This window comes from Malaclemys terrapin, chromosome 1 (assembly GCF_027887155.1).
Source record: "Malaclemys terrapin pileata isolate rMalTer1 chromosome 1, rMalTer1.hap1, whole genome shotgun sequence".
NCBI lineage: Eukaryota > Metazoa > Chordata > Testudines > Emydidae > Malaclemys > Malaclemys terrapin.
The window spans coordinates 243,672,654-243,696,348 of NC_071505.1; the positions used below are offsets into that span (position 1 = coordinate 243,672,654).

General features: G+C 40.5%; 1 protein-coding gene across 3 annotated transcripts in view; it reads right to left on the reverse strand.

The window, feature by feature from the left end:
- MCF2L (MCF.2 cell line derived transforming sequence like) overlaps positions 1 to 23,695 on the reverse strand; it is a 269,080-nt gene that overhangs the window by 236,564 nt on the left and 8,821 nt on the right. For all 3 annotated transcript variants that reach the window (XM_054011206.1, XM_054011201.1, XM_054011212.1), the window contains exon 2: positions 17,695 to 17,893. In XM_054011206.1, the coding sequence (XP_053867181.1) occupies positions 17,695 to 17,872 (178 nt within the window). In that variant the 5' untranslated portion in view covers positions 17,873 to 17,893. The remainder of the gene's footprint in view (positions 1 to 17,694; positions 17,894 to 23,695) is intronic.

The window sequence follows — 23,695 nt, forward strand, 5'->3', positions numbered from 1 at the left end:
AAATTAATAGGCAATAGATTTAAAATAAAAGAAAGTATTTCTTCACACAACCTGTGGAACTCCCTGGCAGGGGGTGTTGTGAAGGCCAAAACTATCATGGAGTTCAAAGAAGAATGAGAAGTTCACAGAGGTTAAGTCCATCAATGGGTATTAGCCAGGTCGGGGATGCAACCCCATGCTCGGAGTGTCCCTAGCCTCTAACTGCCAGAAGGACGACAGGATGGATCCCTTGATTACTACCTGTTCATTCCCTCCAAAGCACCTGGCATTGGTCACTGTCAGAAGACAGGATAGTGGGCTAGATGGGCCATTGATCTTACCCAGTATGGCTTTTCTTATGGTAGATGGATCAGTCTGCCTCGGGATCCTTCAGATGTCAAAACTGGGATCTGTGACCTCCACACACAGCCCAATCATATATCAGTTGTTGAGGCACGACTGGGGAAATCTCTACCAGCACAACTGCCCAGTCTTTTAGGGACCAGCACTCCACCTCCCACAGACCTCATTGGCAACACTGAAGGAGTGCCTTCACCACCCTACCCTGCCTTCACCACTGACAATCCTCTCTGGATTGCTGGAGTTAGGGATCAGCCAGCAGCAGTTCAGCATGCACAAATCTTCCATTAGTACAGGGTCCCAAGAGGAAGCAGAAATGAATCACCATCTGCATGGTAATACCTAGGAACAACTCTACCCTGAGGTGCTTCCTGACTGAAAGTCACACACCTAAAGAGGGTTGTTACAATGGTTATTTTTTCTTCCAATGCATTTAGTAATTTGTGATAGTACTTCTCACCAGGTGAGCTTCTTCAAAAACAGGTCATACACTTTTGACAGGATTAAACTTAATCAACAAAAACAACAGGTGTAACATGAGCAGGATCTCCTCCACATAAGTTAAGAAATATATTTCCATGTGCAATTGCTAATCTGTTTTGAAGAATAACCTGTTCACTGGGTAGCTTATCTTGCATTTTAAGAAAACAAAACAGTAATTTAATTATGAACAATTTAAACTAATTTCAAAGAAGCACAATTTTTCTAATGTACCTTATAATCAAATAGGTTCAAGCCAATCTGATAAACTGATCTGAGAAAATAATACAATTCACTAAGTGACTCTGCAGATTAAATATCCTGCTTTTAACCTCTAGCAATTAAAACAAAAAAACACAAACCTTTTCCTCCAGCAAAAAATATATTTGACATATGACCATTTTTTAAACTATAAGCAATTCTAAAAAACCTATAGTATGTATTTTTAAGAGACAAAGAACTCAATGATAAGCATTTTGTCTGGAGTTTGTCCAACAGGATGAAAAATAAAAGGAACTATCAATCTTCAACTATAAAAATATAGTTTTTTCCGCACAACCCTTTCCATTGGGAGGAGACACTTGTTTCTAGCCATAGTAAGATGCAAGATTACAACTTTACAGCACAGCGTGTGTGTGTGTATATATATATATCCTGCTCATGTTACACCTGTTTTTTTATATATTATATATACATACATACATATATACATACATACATATATACATACACACACACACACACACAAAATGCTATTTTTGTTATGAATTTTCTCCCTTTAGGTGGGGATAGTTTGACTCATGTCACTTAGTGGAATGCTGCACAGGTCCACTTCAGCAAATAGATACAGGATTAGGGCCCCAAGTTTGTTACTTAGTATTACAAATTTTATATAAATATATTATTTCACTGTGTTTTTAAAAACAATTACAAAAAGCATACTGTGTCAACTCCTAAGTGCCATGAGCAATAATACAACTCAATCTAATACAAGACTATCTATACAAAGAAACCACTTTTAATCACTTAATTTTAATAAACTACAACAACAACCCTAAACTTACCATGTACTTATTTGTCATTATAGAAGAGTCACATCTGAGATAAAAAGTTTTAAAGTTCTATATGTTATCCATTCACACACAAAAAAAAAATTTAAAACAAGAATGGGTTCCTCTGCCTTCTAAAGTAGACAGTGGGCCAGATTTACAGATTTGAAAATCAATGGGAGTCAGGCACCTAACTTGCTTAGGCCCTTTTATCAAATCGCACTAGGCACCTTCAGGTGCCTAAATGCCTTTGAAAAGCTGGCCAAGTGGCTAAATGGATTTGGTTAAGCTTCCAGAAATATTCCTATTTCAGCTCTGAACAAGCATCAAAAGTTTCAGAACACAAGGTGAATATCTGAGAAACTGATGAGTGAATTAAAGTGAAGGTTTATAACAGAAATTGCACTGCAATCTTAATTATAGTAGCTTTTGCTGCCATGAAAGCTACACCAGTTTATATAAGAAAATGACTTGTTTTTTAACTTCCACATTTAAAAATATATCTTTTACACGGTACATAACAAAAGATCCACCCACTTCTCTAACATGAAAAAACTTAAAGAAAGCTATACCTAATTTGATTAAAAAGGAAAATTTTATGCCTAAACAAATTGGTATAAAATAACAGGATTTTTTTTTTAAATAAACGGGCATTTCTTAATATTTTAACATATGCGACAGTGGCTGGATTAATAGCTCCCACAGCTCAGAGGTCTCTGGCCACACCCAAGGCAGTGACCTTCCCAATTTGCCTGTAGGAGTGAGGCAATTCAGTATATGTCTTTCTACTGATGCTTCTAACAAGGACTCCAATTGTGCTGATGGTTTTTATGTGATGAGGAAGTGGTTCAAGACAATGAACTCATTTCAAACAGTAATCAGATAACCTTCAATCAATTCTGTCCAAGGCCAGCTTTGAAGCAAACCAGAAATGTTTAACCCCTTTTCTGACTCAGTAATGACAGCATTTTAAACTATTGCCTTTGAAATGAGCAGACAGATATAGTGGGGGGACCTTCCCCTTCATTAGCCTCTTTTAGCCCTGGTCTAGACTAAGGGTGGGGGAGGGAAGGGAGGAATAGATCTAAGTTACGCAACTTCAGCTACGTGAATAACGTAGCTGAAGTCGACGTACTTAGATCGACTTACCATGGTGTCTTCACCGCGGTGAGTCGACTGCTGCCGCTCCTCCATCGACTCTGCCTGCGCCTCTTGTGGCGCTGGAGTACAGGAGTCAACAGGAGAGTGCTCAGGGGTTGATGTATCGCGTCTAGACTAGACACGATACATCGATCCAGCGGGGATCGATCACTACCCTTATAAGTGCTTATAAGACATACCCTTATAAGTGCTAATCTACCACTCGGGAAAAAAAGGCGACAAGAAATTGCACAGATGACATTTAAGAACATCTGATAAATAAAAAAAAATGAAGGCTTCTAGTGTATTAGTTTTATTGGTCCTGTACAAAATACGGGATTTTCAGCAATCCAGCTGCCTTCTGTAGAGACCTCAAATATATTCTAAACATTTCCATTTATATTTATATTTAGTAATGATGCTTCTTTTACCATGAGAAGTCTCTGAAGTCCATCCTGAGCAAAATGGATGCAGCTTCTCTTTAAGTGTAAAAAGCAAGGAAGTTTTGAACTCAGACTTATGGGTTATAACTCTATATAACCCCCTGCCACTCTGTGAGCTCCTCTCTCAGAGGAGTGTGTGGTCTTAAGTAGCAAAACATGGTTTAACCAGGTGAGTCAAAACACAGAATTTTAACTGTAACTGCTAAATTATCTTGGAGGTTTTAAGCCATTAATATTAGTTTTGATGAGCAAATAGATTCTGCAGGAAACTTTTGAAGGAAAGGAACAAATGTGAAAGCCCATTGCTTCTGATGTGTTATTTATTATAAGACTAATAAAAGAAAAATATTTTCACAAGATGCAGGCAAACCCTACTCCAAAAAGATTTTTTTTGCCTTTTTACACTGTATATGTGAATAGTTAAAAAAAAAAAATAGAATACAATACTGCAGCAGTACTTCAGCTATATCTCACACTTAAGTTGTGTCAAGTGTGCAATTAGAACTATTTTCTGCAGCATGCAATACTTGAAACTTTGCCTTAAATCTTACTTCCAGTCCACTGAACCAGATGAGAAACAACAAAAATACAGTCCTAGCAACTACAGATGGTAGTAAGTATAACCTGATGAACTTTGGGTCAAAATGTAAGACTATAAACAGGAGGAGAGCACAGAAAAAATGAGACCATAATGATCAGCATGCAAGACAGCGGTCACAGCAACAGAGTTGCCTAATCATTGTCTGCATCTATGTAGGCATCATGATAGTGGGATCTAAAGAAGGGCAATGAGGTGGCTTTTCAAATATAGTTCTACTCAACATACATATTTACTATAATAAAAAAAAGAAAAAGCTTGAAATTTTACCTGAAGTGTGATTTTTTTTTCTGGTAGATGGTCCCCTTTTCAGCTAATAAGACTCGATTTTTTGCTACACTTTTAAAAAATTTCCTTACTTTAATATTCCTACCCAAATAAGATCCAATTTTACATGGCATATCTGGTGTAATACCTAGCCAAATAGGGGATTCAAGAAAAAATGTTTCAGTATTAACTATGGACATTGTTTTAGTAGTTTAATGCAGTGGTTTTCAAACTGTGGGTCACGACCCACCCCAAGCCCAGAGCCCCCTCCTGCACCCCAAACCCCTCAGCCCCGGTCCCACCCCAGAGCCTGTACCCCCAGCCCAGAGCCCTCCCTGCACCCCAACCCCCTACCCAGAGCCCCCTCCCACACCCTGAACCCCTCATTTCCAATCCCACTCCACAGCCCTCACCCCAACCCTCTGCCCCAGCCCCTTGCCCACTCCAAACCCCTCATCCCCAGCCTCATTGGGTCATGGGCATCAACATTTTTCTTCAAGTGGGTCACCAAAAAAAAGTTTGGAAACCATTGGTTTAAGGTGTGATTTAACCTGCACAGCTTAAACATCCTGGGTGAAGTCCTGTCAAAAAGTTCCACTGACTTCAATGGAGCCAGGATTTCAACGCTTTTTATTATTTGAAGCAATGAGACAATAGACCCACCATATGGTTAGTCTGTGTATTTCCATATGATTAAATACATAGCTCCAATTTGCCATTAAGCATGTCTCACTCTGAGGATCTAGAGTTCTAGGAATGTGCCAAAAAAATTTAAACTATTTTATACTAAACAGCAGAAAAACCATTAGCTGATAAACTTCTGAAAATATTGGCTCATAATAGACATGCTGACAAACTCCTTAAACGATAGGCACTACTGATACCATTACAGAAATGTTCTATAGTCAGTAAAGGAACAGACTTGTAAAAAGTCTATAAAGTCTGTCCCTTTACTACTGACTGTTGAATCTTTTTATAATAGTGTCAGTAGTACCTATAATTAAGGACTGTCAGCATATTATTATGAATACAGAAGAGAGCATGGCCCATACGCACACAGAGTCAGTGCAAAAACACAGATACTTATTACAAGCTCTGTAATTCAGGGACTTACTTCTTTGTATAATGCCAAGTACAATGGAGCCCTGACCCTTCAGAGGGGTACCTAGAGTGATATGGCAATTTCCTGCAATATCCTTGAAAAACCTTATTGTATTAATGTGACAGAATACATCCATGTTCACACCCTACATGCTATTGTAATAATCTTTGTACAAAGTATACCATGTGAGGATCATTTCAAAAAACTCACAACTTGCTGATCAGTAATATCATGGTAAAATGCATATAGCAACATCAGATGTAATGTTATAAACACAAGCTGAAATCATGACTGAAGCATGTTTTCCAGGCAAGTCTGGGGAGTGGTTAAACCAGTTTCCCAAAGACAAGAGACAAACTGACAACCAGCTAAGTGCCAACAAAGCTAATGGGCCATTACCTACAAAGTGGCCATTCTTTGGCAAAGAAGGGGAGCAGGGCAAAGAGATCTGCATCTTGACAAAGAAACAGCATGGAGTCTCCTCCTTCCAGCAGACTCCCTGTCTCCTGATTCTCAGCTGGAAATGCTTTGCAAAGAGGAACTATAAAAAAAGAGGGGTAAACACCCCAAGACAACCCTTTCTCTCTCCCTGCCCAGCTCATTCTCTGTACCTGAGAAGACAAAGGAAACAGCCATTGGACTCTGGGGGAAGGGTCCTGACCTGAAGAGTTTGGCTAGTAATGCTACTAGAAGCACGTGTTGAGAAACTGCTTTAATCTAACATATAGTTTGTTAAAAGTAAGCACTAAAGAATGTTTTATCTTTATTTTTCTTGTAACCACTTTTGACTTTTATGGATCATTACTTGTACTCACTTAATTTCTCTTTGTAGTTAATAAACTTGTTTTATCTAATCCAGTGTGTTCAAGTTGAAATGTCTGGGTAACTCCATTTGGTGGAACAAACTATTGTGTATTATTCCCTTACAGGAATAACGGGACTTAGTATATTTGGACTGTCCAGGAGAGGGCTGTGCAGTACAAGACTTACATTTCTTGGAGGTTGGGGGAGGGAGGGGTGGAGGAGAAACCTGAGTCTGAGTGCATTGGCATCACCCTGCAGTATAACCCAGGCTGGTAAAATCCAGAGTGTAACCCAAGTGTGGCTGGCAGGTTGCAGTTACACACAAACACTCAGGTGTAGCTTGCATGCCAGAAGGCTGTTTGTCAGCATCCCAGGTGCAAGCTACTTCAGCAAGGCATTGTAACACACCTCAGGTTGCAAGGCAAGGGTGACAGCTCCCCACTGGTCTGGACAGCACCCTGGTATGAGACAGTTAAATGCAAAGTTTATGTATTATTGTGGGCTGATATTGTATGTAACCTCTCTAGGGGAGGAAATGTAATGTGAGGCCAGGGAGTTCAAAGGACTACACTGACATTGTGCCAGACAAGAATGCACTTTTGGATAATAAGAATAAAGTATATTTCCTGGGGAATACCTAGGGGGAGGTATTTCCCCTCTTCAGATATGCAAAAAACCAAGTCTTTTGAAGCTACGTGCTGAGATGAGGGGGACTGTCTGCCAATTACCTGTTCCTGGAGGTTAGAGTTCACAGGCCCAAGCTATATGAAGAAACAGGCTGATCTGCTCAGTCTGGGTTCTGGTTCTGAATCTGAAGACAGTCATGAACTTGTAACCATGGGAAAAACCCAGTTGTAGATTTAAAGGACTGACACCTACAAGACCCCAAGGTTGGAGATGGAGTGACCTTTGGGAAGCTTTTTAACGTGTGTAGATTCTTTTGTTTTCAGTGGTTTTCTCTGTAATGTTTTCACCTTAAGAATAAATGTGCTTGCTTAGAAAGACCTGTGTGGAAACTCACAACTGCCCGCAATTATGCTATTCATAACTTCTGGAAAGAAAGCAAAGTGCAGACGCTGGCCTGTTTAGACAGACTGGCTTGCTAGAAATATCACAGCATGAATCAAGACGTTATACAGCCTTAACAACCCGGTCAGGAGCAAGAGAGATGCGAGTCTCTGCCCAAGAGAGTGACGGCTAAGGAGCCAGAAATCTGGAAGTGGGTACCCTGGGTGGACCATGGAAGAGGTATACAGGTGCAGTTGCCTTGAAACTGATAGCTGGAAATGGAGATTTTAGAACACAATATTTCTTCCTTTAACTTCCAGTATACCAACAGGTAATGTGAAGTTCATTAGAAGCTGAGTTAGCACCACACATACTCCACTACAAAAGGTGATAGGTGCACCTTCCTAAGGGTGAAATTCACTTTACCTACATTTAAACCAGATACATACATAGCTGATCCATCTACAAAAAAAAAAAAAAAAAGAAAAAAAAAAACACACACACACTTTGAGGGACTGAGTGGTATGAACTGTGGAAGAGCTTGTAAGAGGTCCTCTTCACCAGGGTGAATTTCACCCTAAATTGATACCAAAAGAGGAACAGACTAGTTAAAAGGCTATTTTTATTCAGCAAGAATTAATCAAGTATATCAAGTTTTTTTTTTTAAACCCTTGCCGCCTCTGTGATGGAGATACCCATGCAGGAGGGAACAAAACAAGCTCTATAGATATGAGAGAGAAAAAAATATGAATAATGTTGAACCGTGTGACAAAAATACATTCAAAAGTGATGATGTATAATTCTTAGATCTCAGCCACAATCAACTAATGGTTTAAAAATGCATTATTATAGTAATGTAACAATATCTCTAACTGAAGATATAAGCTTCTACTATACATCTATTTGGCAGAACAAAGCTTTTAAACAAAAGTTTATAATTTGTCAAATTGCACAGTTCAATAAAGTAATGTAGTTTTAATCTTGTTCCCAACAAAACCCTGTCTTCACAACACATCACCGGCTGATGCACAAAGGACATTTGTAGTCCTACTTTAACAAACAGCTTTTTAAATAGTAACAAGTTTCCAAATTCAATTCTTTAGCCACTTTAAAACTTAAAAACATAATACTTTGCTACCAGACTTATGCTTCTCTGCAAACAACATATCAGTACAAAACCACTCTTCGTGGCAGAGTTTAAAATTCTTCATTGTGTCATGAGATCTCCTTTCAAACAAAAGTGTTGCCACCTTCCTCAAGGTGAACAGTGACAAATAAGAACACTTCCAATCCAACTTGAAAAGCGCTTTCATAGATATATCGAAAGAATCCAGTCCACAAACTGTCAGCTAACTGGCACTTCTTTTCACTGGCTTCATAATACCACCTTAGGATGCAGGCATTTTCTATACTATTAAGGAAATACTATATTCTTTCCTTTAAACTTAATTTTTTATTAATTATTCAGGATATAATTATAACTATTTGCTATATGAGCATAATATAAAAGTTAAAAACTGCATTTCTCATGCCCAAAGGATCCTAAAGTACTCAGTTAGATGCGACCTGCCAGTTGTCATTTCACTAGTCTGCAAACCTGCTAAAATTCAAGGGGAAAAAAAAAAAAAAAAAAAAAAAAAAAAAAAACACGTTATCACCCAACTTCACAGTAAAGATTTAGCAGAGGACAAGAATGAATTTCATATTACTAGGACTTCATCAATTTACTATAAATATATATCACACCTCTGTAGGTAATATTTCATAGTATTCTAGAAAACCACCAACTCCACCTGTACATTGTGTGTATGATGAATGTGTGTGTATATGTTACATATAGGATCTTACATGCGCACATGCCACACAGAGCACAGCTGATATGGTACTCAATTAATAAAGAATTAAAGGAGGAGAATATAATTAAATGTCAATCAACATGTGTTTACGGAAAATAGGTCTTGTCAAAGTAACTTCTTTTCTTTAATATGTTAAGTTTGGTTGATAAACGTAATAATAGTGTTGATGTAATAGATTTCTGTAACACATTTCACTTGATACTGCAAGACATCCTGATTAATAAAACGAGAATGATACAAAAATCAATATGGCTCACATTAAATGGATTAAAACTAGTAAAATAATTACATTGAGATAATTTAACAGTGAATCACTGTTGAGCAGCTGTGTTTCTAGTGGGATCCATCGGGGGTCGGTTCTTGCCCCTACCGCTGTTTAGCGATTTTATCAATGACTTGAAGGTAAAAGGGGGGAATCATTACTACTAGAAGTTTGCAGATGACACAAAGATTGGGACACTAGTAAATAATGAAGAGGATAGCATAGTGATGCAGAATCATCTGGATCACTTTGTTTGCTTGTGCCCAGCTTACCATGTGTTTCAATACAGGCAGTCCTCGGACTTCCGACACAATTGGTTCCTGAAAATTGCATCTTAAGTCGAAACGTTGTAACTTGGAATCGCAATCCACTCCATTGCAGGACTGAGCATCGTAAAGTCTAAACCAATTGTCATAAGTCAAATCAGGGTGTCAATTCAGAAGCGTCGTAAGTGCTGTTTGTCGTAAGTTGACTGTCGTAAAGTCAAGGACTGCCTGCCATACGGAAAGTGATAAATTTTGGAACAAAAAATTTAGGCCATGTTTACAGGGTAGGAGACTCTATCCTGAGAAGCAGTGACACTGAAAAAGATTTCAGGTCCATGGCAGATAATCAGCTGAAAATGAGCTCTGAATGCAACACTGTGGCCAAAAGAGCTAATGTGATCCTTGGATGCATAACAGGGAAATATGGAGTAGAAAGAGATGTTATTGTTACAAGGTTGGTCCTGAGTTTGCAACAAACCACTGCTGGATCCCCGGTCATGTGCAAAAAGACAAGTTGTTTATTCAGAAGTTACTTTAACAAGACCTCTTCAGGCAGGGCAACACCTGCAGCACTCATAGTCAGCAACACAAGACAAGTTGCTGGTAGCAAATTCAAAACAATAGCCCCATGTCAAGCCTACCTTTCCTCATGGATGCTCTGGCAGGCAGCAGTCAGTAGTTAGTTCCTGGCCCTGCCAGGCTCCTCTTACAGAGTGAGAGGTGGAAGTCTACTCTCCCTCCCAGCCAGCCCCCAGCTGAGCTGGGCTCCCCCCTTAAACTCCTCCCTCCAAGCCTGACACCTATTGCAGATGTAGCGAGACAGGGCTTAATGAGTCCATAGCAATTCAATCACCTTTTCCCAGCCTGTATGGGGTTTGTGCACCCCATTACAGTTCTATTTGCCTCTTTTTCACCCGCAATGGTGCAACTTCTAGTGGGAAATGGTGTGCAGTTCTGATATCCAAGAAGTATAGTTATAGTCTTAAGAGGATTCAGAGAAGAGCCACGAGAATGATTAAAGGATTGGAAAACATGATAGCAACTGTGCTCCTCGAGTCTATCCATTTAGATTATCAAAGAGAAGGTTCAGGGATGAATGGATCACAATCTAGAAACACCTACATAGGAAACTGAAATTTGATAATCTAAACAGAGAAAGGTGTAACAAGATCCAATGGCTTACTCCTGGGGGAATTCTGCATCAATGCACGCATGCAGAATTCAAGTCCACCACAGATTTCTTTGCTTCCCTGCAGAAAAACAAAAAAAGACTGACAGGAAAACAAAGGGAAACCACAAGAGAGACCAAGCACCTCTCCCCAGCACCACAGGCACATTGTTGCAGACACCCAGAGCAGCTGGCAAACATGTAAATCACTACGTACGTACGTACATACGTGTGTGCGCGGATGTGACGAACTGGGACTGTTCTTGCTGGGGTGTGTGAATGCTGACAGGGGAGTGTGACTAGGATGGTCTGCATCGGGGGATGGGAGTCTGCCCGAGGGAACATACCTGAGCTTGTAACATGAGAACCCAGGAAGGGGTTGGAGGCCAGGTGACTCCGGGGCCCGGGAAACTGAACAAAGGCTGTGGGAGGGGTCGCTGAAGGCAGAGTGCTGGAAGCGAGCTGGAGAGATGGCTGGGAGGCAGAGATGGCTCTGACCCCCCAAAGGGGGGTGGGCTGGGATGCCCTGGGACCCCAAGCTGGACTTAACTGAGGGGGATCCTGTTGTCTGTGCCTGCAAGACCTGTCTTGGACTGTATTCCTGTCATCCAAATAAACCTTCTGCTTTACTGGCTGGCTGAGAGTCATGGTGAATCGCAGGGAGCCGGGGGTGCAGGGCCCTGAGTCCCCCAATACTCCATGACAGCGCGCAGGGCTGGGGATGCCCCAGCATGCTGGGTCAGATCCAACTTCCATGCATCCATATCCAGAGGGCCCCCCACTGAGCCTCACACCCCTGCACCTGGCTCTCCCCAGGTTTACACGGTGGCTCCTACCCTGCGCCGGGCTTAGTTGCTAGTCCCTATGCCCTGTGTTATGCCAGTGGCCAGATTAGTCAATCACCATTGCCCACAATCTACAAAATTGTTCACTTACCAGATTCAGTTATCCACAGAAGGTCTTCCAGTCATTAATGCAAATTAGCAAAAACTTTTCAATGTATATACATACAGTCTCACCAATGAAATTCAACCACCCCTAGGTGAAGGACAGATCATTGGAACACAGGTGGAGTGGAGTGGGGGAGAGAAGAGAGATATTTTCACCCACAGATATTTGCACACATCTCTAGTCTTAAAAAAAAAAAAAAAAAAAAAAAAAGAAGATGGGATATTTTCCATCTACAGGACCTAGGTTTAAAAGCGCTCATCTGCTCAGCTCCATACACACAAACTTGTTTTGTTATATAAAAGATATGCCAACATTTTTAAATGAGTGTGAAAGGCCAAATTAAAGCCCGATATATTGGTACTCTCTGTTTTCTACTCATTAGCATAAAAACAATCCTTTTGATGCTATGCCATATCACACAGTGATTTCTAATATAAAACCAAGCCACGATTGTCCTCAACAGTTTTGAGGCATATGTACAAATTTTACAGTTCTTTCTATATACAAGGAACTTGGTCATCCATTCTGGTTATTGTTTTTAATCAATATTTTCTCGGTAAACATGCCAGTTATATTTGTTGCAATAAGCCCTTTGAAAAAGGAAAAAAACAACAAACAACTTTCTTCAGATTGTCCCTTGCAGCCTTCCAAATAAAACCAAAGTTAATTCCAATGAAATATCGAGTATGGTAAAGCTTCTTGGGGAATAGCACCTGTTCCACGAAAGAGTTTCTTGGGAGACTCTCTCCAGTAAAGTGCAAGAATAAATATAGGATTAGCTAGACTGGCTAACTTATCTTTCCCACACACTCAGCATTCCAATTCTATATATATATATATATTTTTTTTTTAAGTGGTGGGGAAAATTTGTTACATTCAGGACATTCAAAAGTAGAATGGATTTAATCCAAATTCATTACTTCCCATCCCTTTTTGAGAGGGCAGCAATTCTGGATAATATATGGTAAAACAGTTGTATATCACTATTCAGTAAGCAACAACAAACATTACCACGTCTCGCATTTATCCTGATTTTGCTGCTGGTTGTGAACTATTTGAGTGCAATGCTTAAGTGGATTTAGCAGAATTTATAAATGCTTAATAGAACTGGTGTATGTTATTTCTTTTTTGGCTTGTACTTCCATTAGGCTGTTAAGATGAGTACATACCAGTGGCTTGGTAATACAACGTTAGCTGAAAATCTGTTTCAGATTTATTAAATTACACTTGCTAGAACATCTCAAAGCAAGCAATCTCAGCAATCTAAGGCTGAAAAACTATTGGTTGCTGTATACAGAAAGCTATGTAATTTAACTTTTTTAGTTGAGGCCAAGAACATTCTTCAAAGAGTTTATGAATGTAACAGCTGAGCATTTCAAGAGTCTGAATTACAGCTTTACAACAATTGTTAATTTGGTTTTTAATTACTCTTGTAACAAGTTTTTGTGCTTCTATATGAATTGCTGATACACATGTACATTCAGCTGCTTTCAGTTCTCTTGTAATTTTGCCACAAAAACTAACAGAAAAGAAGCCCATTTTATTCAGTTTTACATTTTAAAAGTATTTGCTATTTGGTAAGTAGATCTTATTGCATAATTTTGCACCAGAGGGATTTCTCAAGCTTTATTTTCTGTTCCAGATCTTTGCTTATTTTGATTCTTTAAGCCCCCGAGCTGAGCTGTGCTTAGGTCCTAACTTTGGTAAAAGCTTTGTCTGTAGCACCCTCATTTGGATGCTGCTTGTCACAGCATTCCTACTTGCTGTTTTTACGAAGGTTATCACCAGTATGCCATAGTAGCACATTTACCTTTCTGCAAGTTCTAGAGCCACCTTGACCTCACTCTAAGCCATAGGAGGAGAGTGGAACAAAAAAACTGCAGGAAGACCAGGCTCCAGGTAGCCTGCAGACACGGAAGTGAGCTAGGTCATCCCACTGGTCAAAAGACACCATTGCCACATGAGCATACGCTGGAACACAATTTGCAGGAGGTGGCAGCGGTTGACACTTGCCTGCAAGCACAGCACTCAGGAGCTTGACTCAGGCTGAGCTGCAGAGGGAGGAGGCAGTGCCATCTTAAAGACATTGTGCCCGAAGGGCAAGAAGGCAAGTTGAGCAGCATCGGTTGAAAGCTTCTGAAATTCTTCCATAAAAACAGGGACAAACAATCATGAATTTTTTCCCCCCAAACCAGCTCTACAGGCAACCGAGTATTACAGATGCCACTTCAAAAGTAATGGGCTGTGTGACGTCACACTTCTGTCCTTGTTACCCTTGCCCTCTATTCTTTTCCCACGTCACATCTTAATCTAGACTCTAAATCCTTTGAGACAGAAATTGTCCCTTGCGCTACATTTGTGCAGTGCCTAGCACAATGGGGTCCCAATCCTGACTGGGTCTCCTAGGAGGTATTCCAATATAAATAATGCCTAATACAATAGGGAGGTTGACTTTTGAAAGAAAGGCAGGAGGTTCAAACAACACTAACCTCAGATGGTTAAACAAATAAAGGCAGTGAGAATGCTCTCTAATGCGATCTATCACAGAATACTAGGCTGCATGAGAGATTTAAAAACCCAATGTGTTATGAGAACCAAAAATTGGCCACAGAAAGGAGAATGCTCCATCACAAGTTCTGTAATTTATTCCCCATAGCAATATTTTATAGCACTATTCCCCCACTCCCCCACCAAAAGAGTGTTCAGTTTTAATGGGCTATGCTCACACTGGTTTTCTTAAAAGCAGAACTCACAAAGGGATGAGGTTAATTTGTCTTGAAGAAATCATTTGAACAAGGATTGAAACTGCTAATCCATCATCCACCTCCTACGCAACCCACTATATAAATGGTTAGTTTTAAATATGTAAAATGTTATGCAATTATAATTCTTTCTAGAACTGATTTTTAAGCAATCCTTTGACAACAGTCATAGAACTCTCTATTATCAATGAGGCTAATTTATTAAAATCAAACCTCACTAAAAATGGCCACAAACACAAATGATTCAATTTCTTTTAATCTGATTAGTGTTGCCAGCAACATTGTTAGTTATGATGGAGAAGGAGCTTTCACGCTGAGCTCTTAGTTTTATAATCTTCTAACTTCCGCCCTCAAAAAAAAAAATCACGTTAATGGCTGTGCCCGCCATCTAGTTTCAAGAAAATATGTTCCTACATCTTTTGACTTTTTAGAAAAAACAATTTTTGTTGCAGCTATGAATTTGAAAGGGCTTTTTTTGCACTGTGACTAATGGTTTGAACACACGTGTTAAACTTGGGATGGCTATAGTCCTCAGTGAAGAATCTGCTATGTACTGAACTGACAATATTGATGAAAGGCCCAATCCTGCTTTCATTGAAGTCTGTAGAGATTTTGCATTAAACTTCCCTGAGAGCAGCACTGGAACTAAAGTTAACAACTGAAATTACCATAGTCTTGAATGCACAGTACATTGTTTTCCTTACTGGCTTAAGTACACCACGCAGCGATATCCGGATATAGGTATATGCAATTGTGGATATCCACATAGTGTCCAAAAGATCAAGAACTATTAGAAATCTCTGAAGCCTCGTTTAAAAACCAAAAACCGACCCACCAGGCCTGAAGCCACTGAAGTGCTTCCATTTAGGAAATTAACAAGATATTTAAAGCAAAAGTATTCTGTGCAAATCTAGCATAAGATTCTTGCTTAAAATTACTAGAAATTGAAGTTTAAACATTTTAAATTAATAGTAATTTATAAAAACTTCTAGACTAGTAAAAGTAACAAATAAAAAAACAGCAGGTAGAGAAAAAGTTTAATTGCCTTTCTTTTCCTGCCCCAGCCTGATCACCCCACACTTAATGTTTGTTTACAATCCTTTAGGCCTTACAGCCAAGCAGCACATATAAACTGGGTTTCTCAGTAAACTAGTAGGCTCTTCTTTAAGAAAAAAAATAATGCTGCTTTTAAAGTTAAATTAACTCTTATTAATAGATCAGACGCTTCAGAACAAGGTGCATAGAGGAAGTCTTTTCCTAGTCTCACTCTGTTAGAGGTTGATATTAGCTACAACATTCCCTACAGAGTGGACACAGTAGTGTAATTGAAATGGCATGAGAGATGCAGGGATTCTACCTGGTGAACAGTGTAGTAAGATGAGGCCCAGAAATATAAATTCTTGTGTCAGAGGCCTAGTCTGAGGCCTGAAGCCTGAACCAAACTTCCAGGCACTGCTAAGCAAAAGCTGGGCTGGGAGCCAGAGGCACGCCCCGCTCACAGAAGTTGGCAAGAAGAAGGTTGTTAGAAGCAGGTACTTAACATACAAGTGTTAAGAGGAACTTGTGCCAAGATGGCACCTGGACAGCCCGATACAAGGACACTCCATAGACATAACAAGGAACAGGCAGGTGCATCTTAAAGACAGGACAGCATGATGGATAGATCTGTATGTCTGGAACAACAGGATCAAAGGGGAGACAGCACCCTAATGAGCCAAGAGACTGTACCTCAATACGTCTGGAGGGATGAGTAATTTGTCCTATAACTGTATAAAAGTAGGTCGCGGAGTGCATATCTTTGGCCAGCCTAGGGGGCAGTGGAAAGTCCCGCCACTGACTGAGCTGTGTCCATTGCCCGGGGAGCACATATTCGTAGTATGTCCTGTAGAGTCTATAGAAAACTATTACTGTGCTTCGTTTGACAATAAACCTGGCTCGGGTTCCTTCGTACCTTACTAGAGTCTGTGGTCATTGTGGGTTCTCTCGGGGTCTGCTGTGTCAGCTATCTGCGCAGAGCTGGGGAAGCACACAGAGGGAACACGCACGCAGCCAACTGTTATCATCGAACAAGAGCAGAGCACCACACCGGTAGCTACTGATAACAAACAGTCAATATCACTTCAACCTCTCACTTGCCCGGAGCGGCATATAATTCAATTGTGTGCGGACAAGACAAGCAAGGCAAACTAAAACAAAACAGCTAAGTGGTCTTCAACCAGTCAATGGCCTCTGAGTCAACAGTGTTCAGCTTGGGAAGACCTTCAGGAAGCCCAACTCAAAGAACAACCATACAGCATGCGTGTAACATCTTCCACAGCACCACAGGTGCACAGGGGGCTGTTCTGGATGCCCCAGACATGGTGGTTGATCTTGGCATAGTGAACCACACCAACCTGAACCTGTTAAGCTGGCTCCAGAGGTGGCTTGGGAGCCCAAAGCCAGGTAGCCATTCATGCAGCCTGGTGGTGATGTGGGAGTTCCTGGAGTGGCAGAGGCGCTCTCCTGTTCTGTCCGTCGCTGAGAACGGATGAATGGAAAGTGGGCAGCACTGCCCAGATAGGATTTCTGCTATGCAGTCAGTAGTGGGGTATATCCCCGAACAGTGGCAAGTGTGGCATTTGCTGTGCTTTGGTGAGCCATTTGTTGGCTGCATTCTAACACTGGCTGTTAAGTGGAGGAATATTGGCAAGTGCCTGGGATATTTCTCATGGTAGGATTAAGATGAGTGTCTACTAGTCGAGTGTGGGCAGAGTTTAACCATCATCACACATTGGGGTACAATGCATCTATGTTCTCAGCATGTTCCCTGTGATTACCCTTTGGGGGAAATCAAAGCTGCAACTAGTTAACCAAATCAACTGGATCCCGCTTACTGTGGACCTAGACAATGAAATGCTGTGAGCACTTTCTGAGAGGAAGAGCTTTCAGACTGACTGCTTGGAGAACCAAGTGGCAGCTCATAGGACAGTCAAGTTGAACCCCAAGCTAGATCATTTTTTCCAGTCTACTTTCCAGAATTAACTTTTTTTTCCCCCTCTTTTTATAAATACTAACCCTTGAGGAAGAATCCTTGCTGAATGCAACCAATTTTTTAAGCTATGCCATCTTACCAGCCAACACTTGGATAGTATGTTATGAAGGTTTTCAATAGCTTGGCACCAGCAAGAAACATTTGCAACATTTGGTAGATTTTTCTCACCTGCTTGCATTGCTGGCACCTGCTGCTTCTCTCGCACAAGCTGGATGATGTCCGATACCACAATTTGTGGCTCAATATCTTCTTCTTTCCCCTCATTAGACTGGCTGTCTGTTACGAAACAATTGCAGCTGCCAGTTTCCTTACATAGGATCACCCTCCAGTGCCAATAGACAGACATTAAAGTGCCTTATGTTGACTTCTGCCAAAAGTGAGAAATTAAAACATTTAGCGTTATTCAAGGTAAGTTTAAAAACAATGATAGTTACACATATTACCAGCACCTTTGATTTTTGGAATAGAACAAAGCCACTTTATACTTAAGAGGACAGGTGCATACCCAGGATATCAGATGAGTGAAACTAGCTTTCATCCAAAAGTAACATCAGGTTTTCTTGTATGAAAAGGCCCTTCACTGAGTCTTGAACCAGAGGCCTTGAGACAGAATAAGTCAATTTAACTACAAACTGTAACATCCTAATGGAAAACAATTACAACCTTATAAACAAGTGCATGAAAAGCCAAAGATACTTCTATATACACCTCTACCCCGATAGAACGTTGTCCTCAGGAGCCAAAAAAATCTTACCGTGTTATAGGTGAAACCGTGTTATATTGAACTTGCTTTGATCCGCTGGAGTGCGCAGCCTTGCCCCCGCAGAGCACTGCTTTACCACGTTATATCCAAATTCGTGTTATATCGGGTCGCATTATATCGGGGTAGAGGTGTACTTTCAATGTGAGAGACCAATGCTTATATAAAAACAAATCTCTCGAACAAGGTTGCTTGGATAAAAGAGAAAATGTCCCTGGAATACAAGATTTGCAAAAAGCAAAACAATATAAATATTTCTTGCAAATAGAAAAGGTAAAATGACTGTTACAGATTTGAAAAGTACATGTTAGGAAACAAATTAACTCGGAAGGCATTTTGGTGGTGGGAGGAAGACCAGGGCAGGGAAGAAGAAATGCTGTATAAGTAACTTGTTTTGGCTTCTCACATAGGGTATAGGCCTCTTGAGGCTGCCCTATTCCTGGAAGGGAAGAACTGGGGGGCAGGGAGAGATGTAAAAGTTGGTTCTCTATACAAAAGGTAAAAGCTTTAACTGTGTGTTTATGGATGGGAGAGACACCTGCAGGTTTGTCATTTACAGAAATAGATGGATAGAAATAATGCGTCTTGACCTCAAAGTCACCTGTGCTTGAAATCAAAGAACAATCATCATTAACTAGGTAATAAAGCTATATTATTTATTATATGATTTTTAACTTTGCGGGAGACATCTCAGTTCTGGAGACTTAGAACTGCCAAGTTATTTGTTTGTAGTGTTGTATCTGTGTTGACCCCAGGATATGAGAGAGACAAGGTGGATGAGTTAATATCTTTTATTGGACCAAATTCCATTAGTGAAAAAGACATGTTCTCAAGCTCCACAGAGCTCTTCATTGAGAAAGTCTAGAAAGAAACAAGGCTCTAGCAAGAGGAAGTTTCCCCTCCATTGTTGGGATGGTGCCAAATTGGTGTGGCCATACTGAGCGAATGGTGTGAGCATAACTTGACACGACTTAAACATGGCTGAATGGCTGCAGAGGATCCTGGGAGCAGGTTCCCTTTAAGCAGAAGCAAATTTGGTAAAGAACTGGCAAAGTCTGCATGTAGGATCAATATTGAACCTATTGGTCGGCAAATATGGACCCATGCAAAAGTAAATATCACATGCATAAAGTTCCAGCATGGAGCACAGGTATACCTGGTTGTATGACCTTATAGCCAGGACAGCATGCAGAGAGCCAGAGGGAATGACTGATGAATGAGTAGATGTGGGATGATCTGTGTTCGGAACCATCCCCCTTCTAAAACACTAATTAGGTAAAAATTAGTAACCACACACCCACTGGGCATACTTGTAAGACATGTGACTCCTTTGAGGAAAAAGCGTATAAGAATCAAGCAAAGTAAATTACTGTGGTTGGGATTCCTTAATTGATGCTTGAAGAAGTAACACTGCTAGACAGAGTAGCCAACGCTCTGCTCTGTGAGCTCGAGTAGACTGTGAACCAGAGGGGTCTCAAGGCAACCAAGGCTTGATTCCAAGGGAATCCAAGACAGACCAGAGGGCTAAGGAAAACAGACCAGGAGGAAAGAAGCGGTCTTTAAAATTGGTAACCACCTTCTCTGTTTGCCAAGCAGGAACTGTGGGAGGCTAGCGCAGGTCCTGTTTGCGTATGTTTGTGAAAGACTCGTTAAGAGGAATGTATAGCTCTTAATGTCCAACACAGGAGTTATATGGTTAATATAACCCTTTACCCCTTGTGTAATTCCTTTTCAATAAACTACTGTGTTTTGCAGATTACTACTGTGGAACTTTTTCACTGGTATGACAGTAATCCACTGGGAGCAAGTAAAGATCCATTTCAGGGATAGTAAAGCCCCGTTGTCAACATCCATCACATTACATCAGTGAAGCAACCTGAGACCGTTTTCCTATCAGTCTAACAAACACCTCTGCAGATTTAAGTCAATATGTAGCCATAGAAAAGACAGGGAACAAAGCTGCTGGAGACCCAAATAGCTTTGCTAAGTAACTCTGGGCAAGTGAACGTGAGGGAAGAAGGGACATGTGACATCTGCTCCACTCACATTTAGTATGCACTGGACAAGGATGTGACCTATGATTACTGTACTCTCCACTTATTACAATAGCAAGAAAATATCCATTGATTCTTTTCCTTTAACTTTCTCCATATTTCCAGATGCTGACTTTGACTGCCTCAGAATAAAATCATCATCCAAGAGTATAGATGGTAATACTGGTATACTTCGGGATTATCTGCATTATACTTGAAGGTGACAATCTTATTGATTTAAAGAAAACTGACTCAGCAAGTTTAGCTTGCAATAAAAGGATTGTTTGTAAATAAAGAATGAGACTAGCAATGTTTTAACCATGAATCCTTCAGGAATAGTCTGAGAAGAATTAAGTATTATCTAATTAGAGTTAATTACTATACTTTACTCTCACACACACACACCCCATTCCTACCAAAGCCCTTCTGCTCTAAACACTGTTATAAACTGTATTTTCTCATACATAAAATAAACATAAACTTGTTTTATTTGCAGCCAACATGACAACTCCCCTCTTCTCCCAACCCCGCCTCATTTCCAAATATTGTAGGCTTTGCTGTACTTTTAAGTCTACTTTTAAAATAAAAAACAAAACAGAGTGCCTAATTTTCTAAGGTACTGAACATCCATAGCACCCACTGACTTTAATGGAAGCTGCATATACTTTGTACCCTGAGGGCAAGAAATAAATCATTTTTTTAAATAGCAATAAGCCATTCCCAGTGGTAAAAGAATACAAGTAAACAAACTGTTACTCTCTAGGAGACCTCTATTGGAGCATGTGCAGCATTACAAGAGAGAGATACACAAAAATGAATACTATTAGGATAAATTAATTTGTATTTAACTCTCTGCTGGTGTTCAAACCATCAGAGGCAACCATGAAAACAAGAGACTACACATGCAGAGAATTATGTAACATATAATGCTGGAATTTTAGCAGAAGATAAATACTACAAAGCGTAACAGCATTTTGTACTTTATTTATTGATACCATCAGGACACGATCACAGAGCGTCAGAGTAGTTTTTCCTTCTCAAGAGTGAAGTGAAATGCAGTAGGGTTACTGTGATGTTCCCCTCTGGTATTATCTGGACTAGTGATCTGCTAGGTCACTCCAATCCTGGACTCTGGGAGCCAGCCTTACCCTGCTCTGCTGTGAGAACCCCCACTCCTGGGCTGTTCACACACAGCCTCTGGCATGTAAGCTGCTCCTTGGATTGCGCAACTAGATGACACTAGCCAATATCTCCGGTCTCAGACACAACCCTAGGAACCTCCGTCTTGCAGTGTCCAGTTATGCCTGATGGACACTGCAAGCTTATATGAGTTCGTCAATTTAACAAAGAAATTGATATGTACCAGGCTTGTTATCCCAAGGGGAGTCTCTGACACGCTTCAAACCAAATGCACTGCTTCAGGTAGGACAGGGGTTCTCGAACTGGGGGTTAGGACCCCTCAGGGGGTCACAAGGTTATTACATGGGGGGGTCGCAAGCTGTCAGCATCCACCCCAAACCCCACTTTGCCTCCAACATTTATAATGTTATTAAATATATAAACAAGTGTTTTTAATTCGGGGGGGGGGGGGGGGGGAGAGTCGCACTCAGAGTTATGCTGTGCGAAAGGGGTCACCAAAACAAAAGTTAGAGAACGACTGAGGCAGAACAAACAAATGAATTTATTAACTACAAAGATAGATTTTAAGTGATTATAAGTCAAAGCACAAGAGATTTGGCCAAATGAAACAAAAGCAAAAAACGCATTCTACACTGATCTTAAACACTTCCAGTGTCCTTACAAACTTAGATTCTTCTCACCACAGGCTGTCTGGTTGCCCTTCAGCCAGGCTCTCCCCTTTGATCAGTGCTTCAGTCGCTTGGTGGTGATGTCCGCAGATGGAGGTAGGAGAGAGAGGAAGAGCATGGCAAACATCTCTCCCTTTTATCATGTCCTTTCTTCCCTCTTGGCTTTGCCATCACCCCTTCAGAGTCAGGTGAGCATTACCTCATCGCAATCCCAAACTGACAAGGGAAGGGGGGGGTGACTCACTCGAGAGTGCAACAGATCCTTGGCTGCTGCCTAGGCCAGTGTCCTTGTTCCTGTGAGGCTGGGTTGGGTTTGTCCCATACATGCCCTGATGAGGTGTGAACTGCCCCTCTGCTCAGAGTTTTTTTGCCTGGACTTGCTTTAAGCCATGAGGACACATTTTCAGTCTCATAACTATATACATGAAATTACAACCTATGCCATTACTATAGCAATGCTCGGTACATCATGAGCCTTCCAAAGACACACAACATGACAAACTTTGCATTAGATACCACACAATGATATTATAAGGATCAACATGGGGGTGTAGGGTGTTCCCCCAAGGTACAGAGTGTCACAGTTACACCTCAGTGATCAGAAATTACTTCATAAATATTAGTTTAACCTTCACTTTGGATTTCTTGTGTTTCTTTTTTTTTTTTTTCTTTTTTTTTTTTAAAGGAAACTTCTAAAGAGATACAGACTTACAACCTTAACTTCTCCTTAATGAAGTTGTTTGCCCAGTTCATTTCTTTTGTTTTAAACATAAAATAAGCAATTTAAACTTAATTTGGGGGTTAAGGGCTCAGTGACTCAGGAGGCAGAGAAGTTGTATTGAAGGAAGCATAAACACTGGGACTAAAGGAGATGGAAGTGTGGGCTTCAACAGTATAGGTGGATGTAGTTCACCGAGGGACAAGAAGCACTGGTGGAGGGTCATGAGTACACTACAGAGAGATTTGGGGTGGAATGGAAAGGGTAGAAGGGAGGGAAAGGGACATGCAATTACTTTGGAACGTTAGAGCTATCATCATGTGCCTGCATCATTCACTGTGCTCTTGGCAGATATGAGGTCCATGAGGGTCATTCCAAAGATACTTCAGTATCACTAGTCACATAGTGTTCATAACAGTCTTGGGATTTAGTCAAACCCAGAAAAGTGGCACAAAACTAGATTACCATTTTGGAAAAAAATAACTAATTTTTCAGTTCACTACTCACCAGCTGTGATATGTGATTTTTTTTTCATGACATAATGTAATAGAAAGAAAACGTTTCCACTTCTCAAAGTTTTGCCTGCCCTCTGAGTTCCTACATACAAATGCCGCCCTGACTTGTCTATTGTTGCAAACAACCCCATTGACTTCAATGTTGTTGCAAATGGGAGAAGTCAGGGCAGAATTTGGAACCATCTGTCAATGTGTCAACAAAGCAACACAATAAAAATTTGGTTCTCGGATCAAAGAATCAGAATATAAATGTCTTCTGAAAAGGTTACCTAGAGATTGTAAGTGGATTCTGTTGGCTGGGAAAGAGACATAGCCAGGACTTCCAGAAGACACAA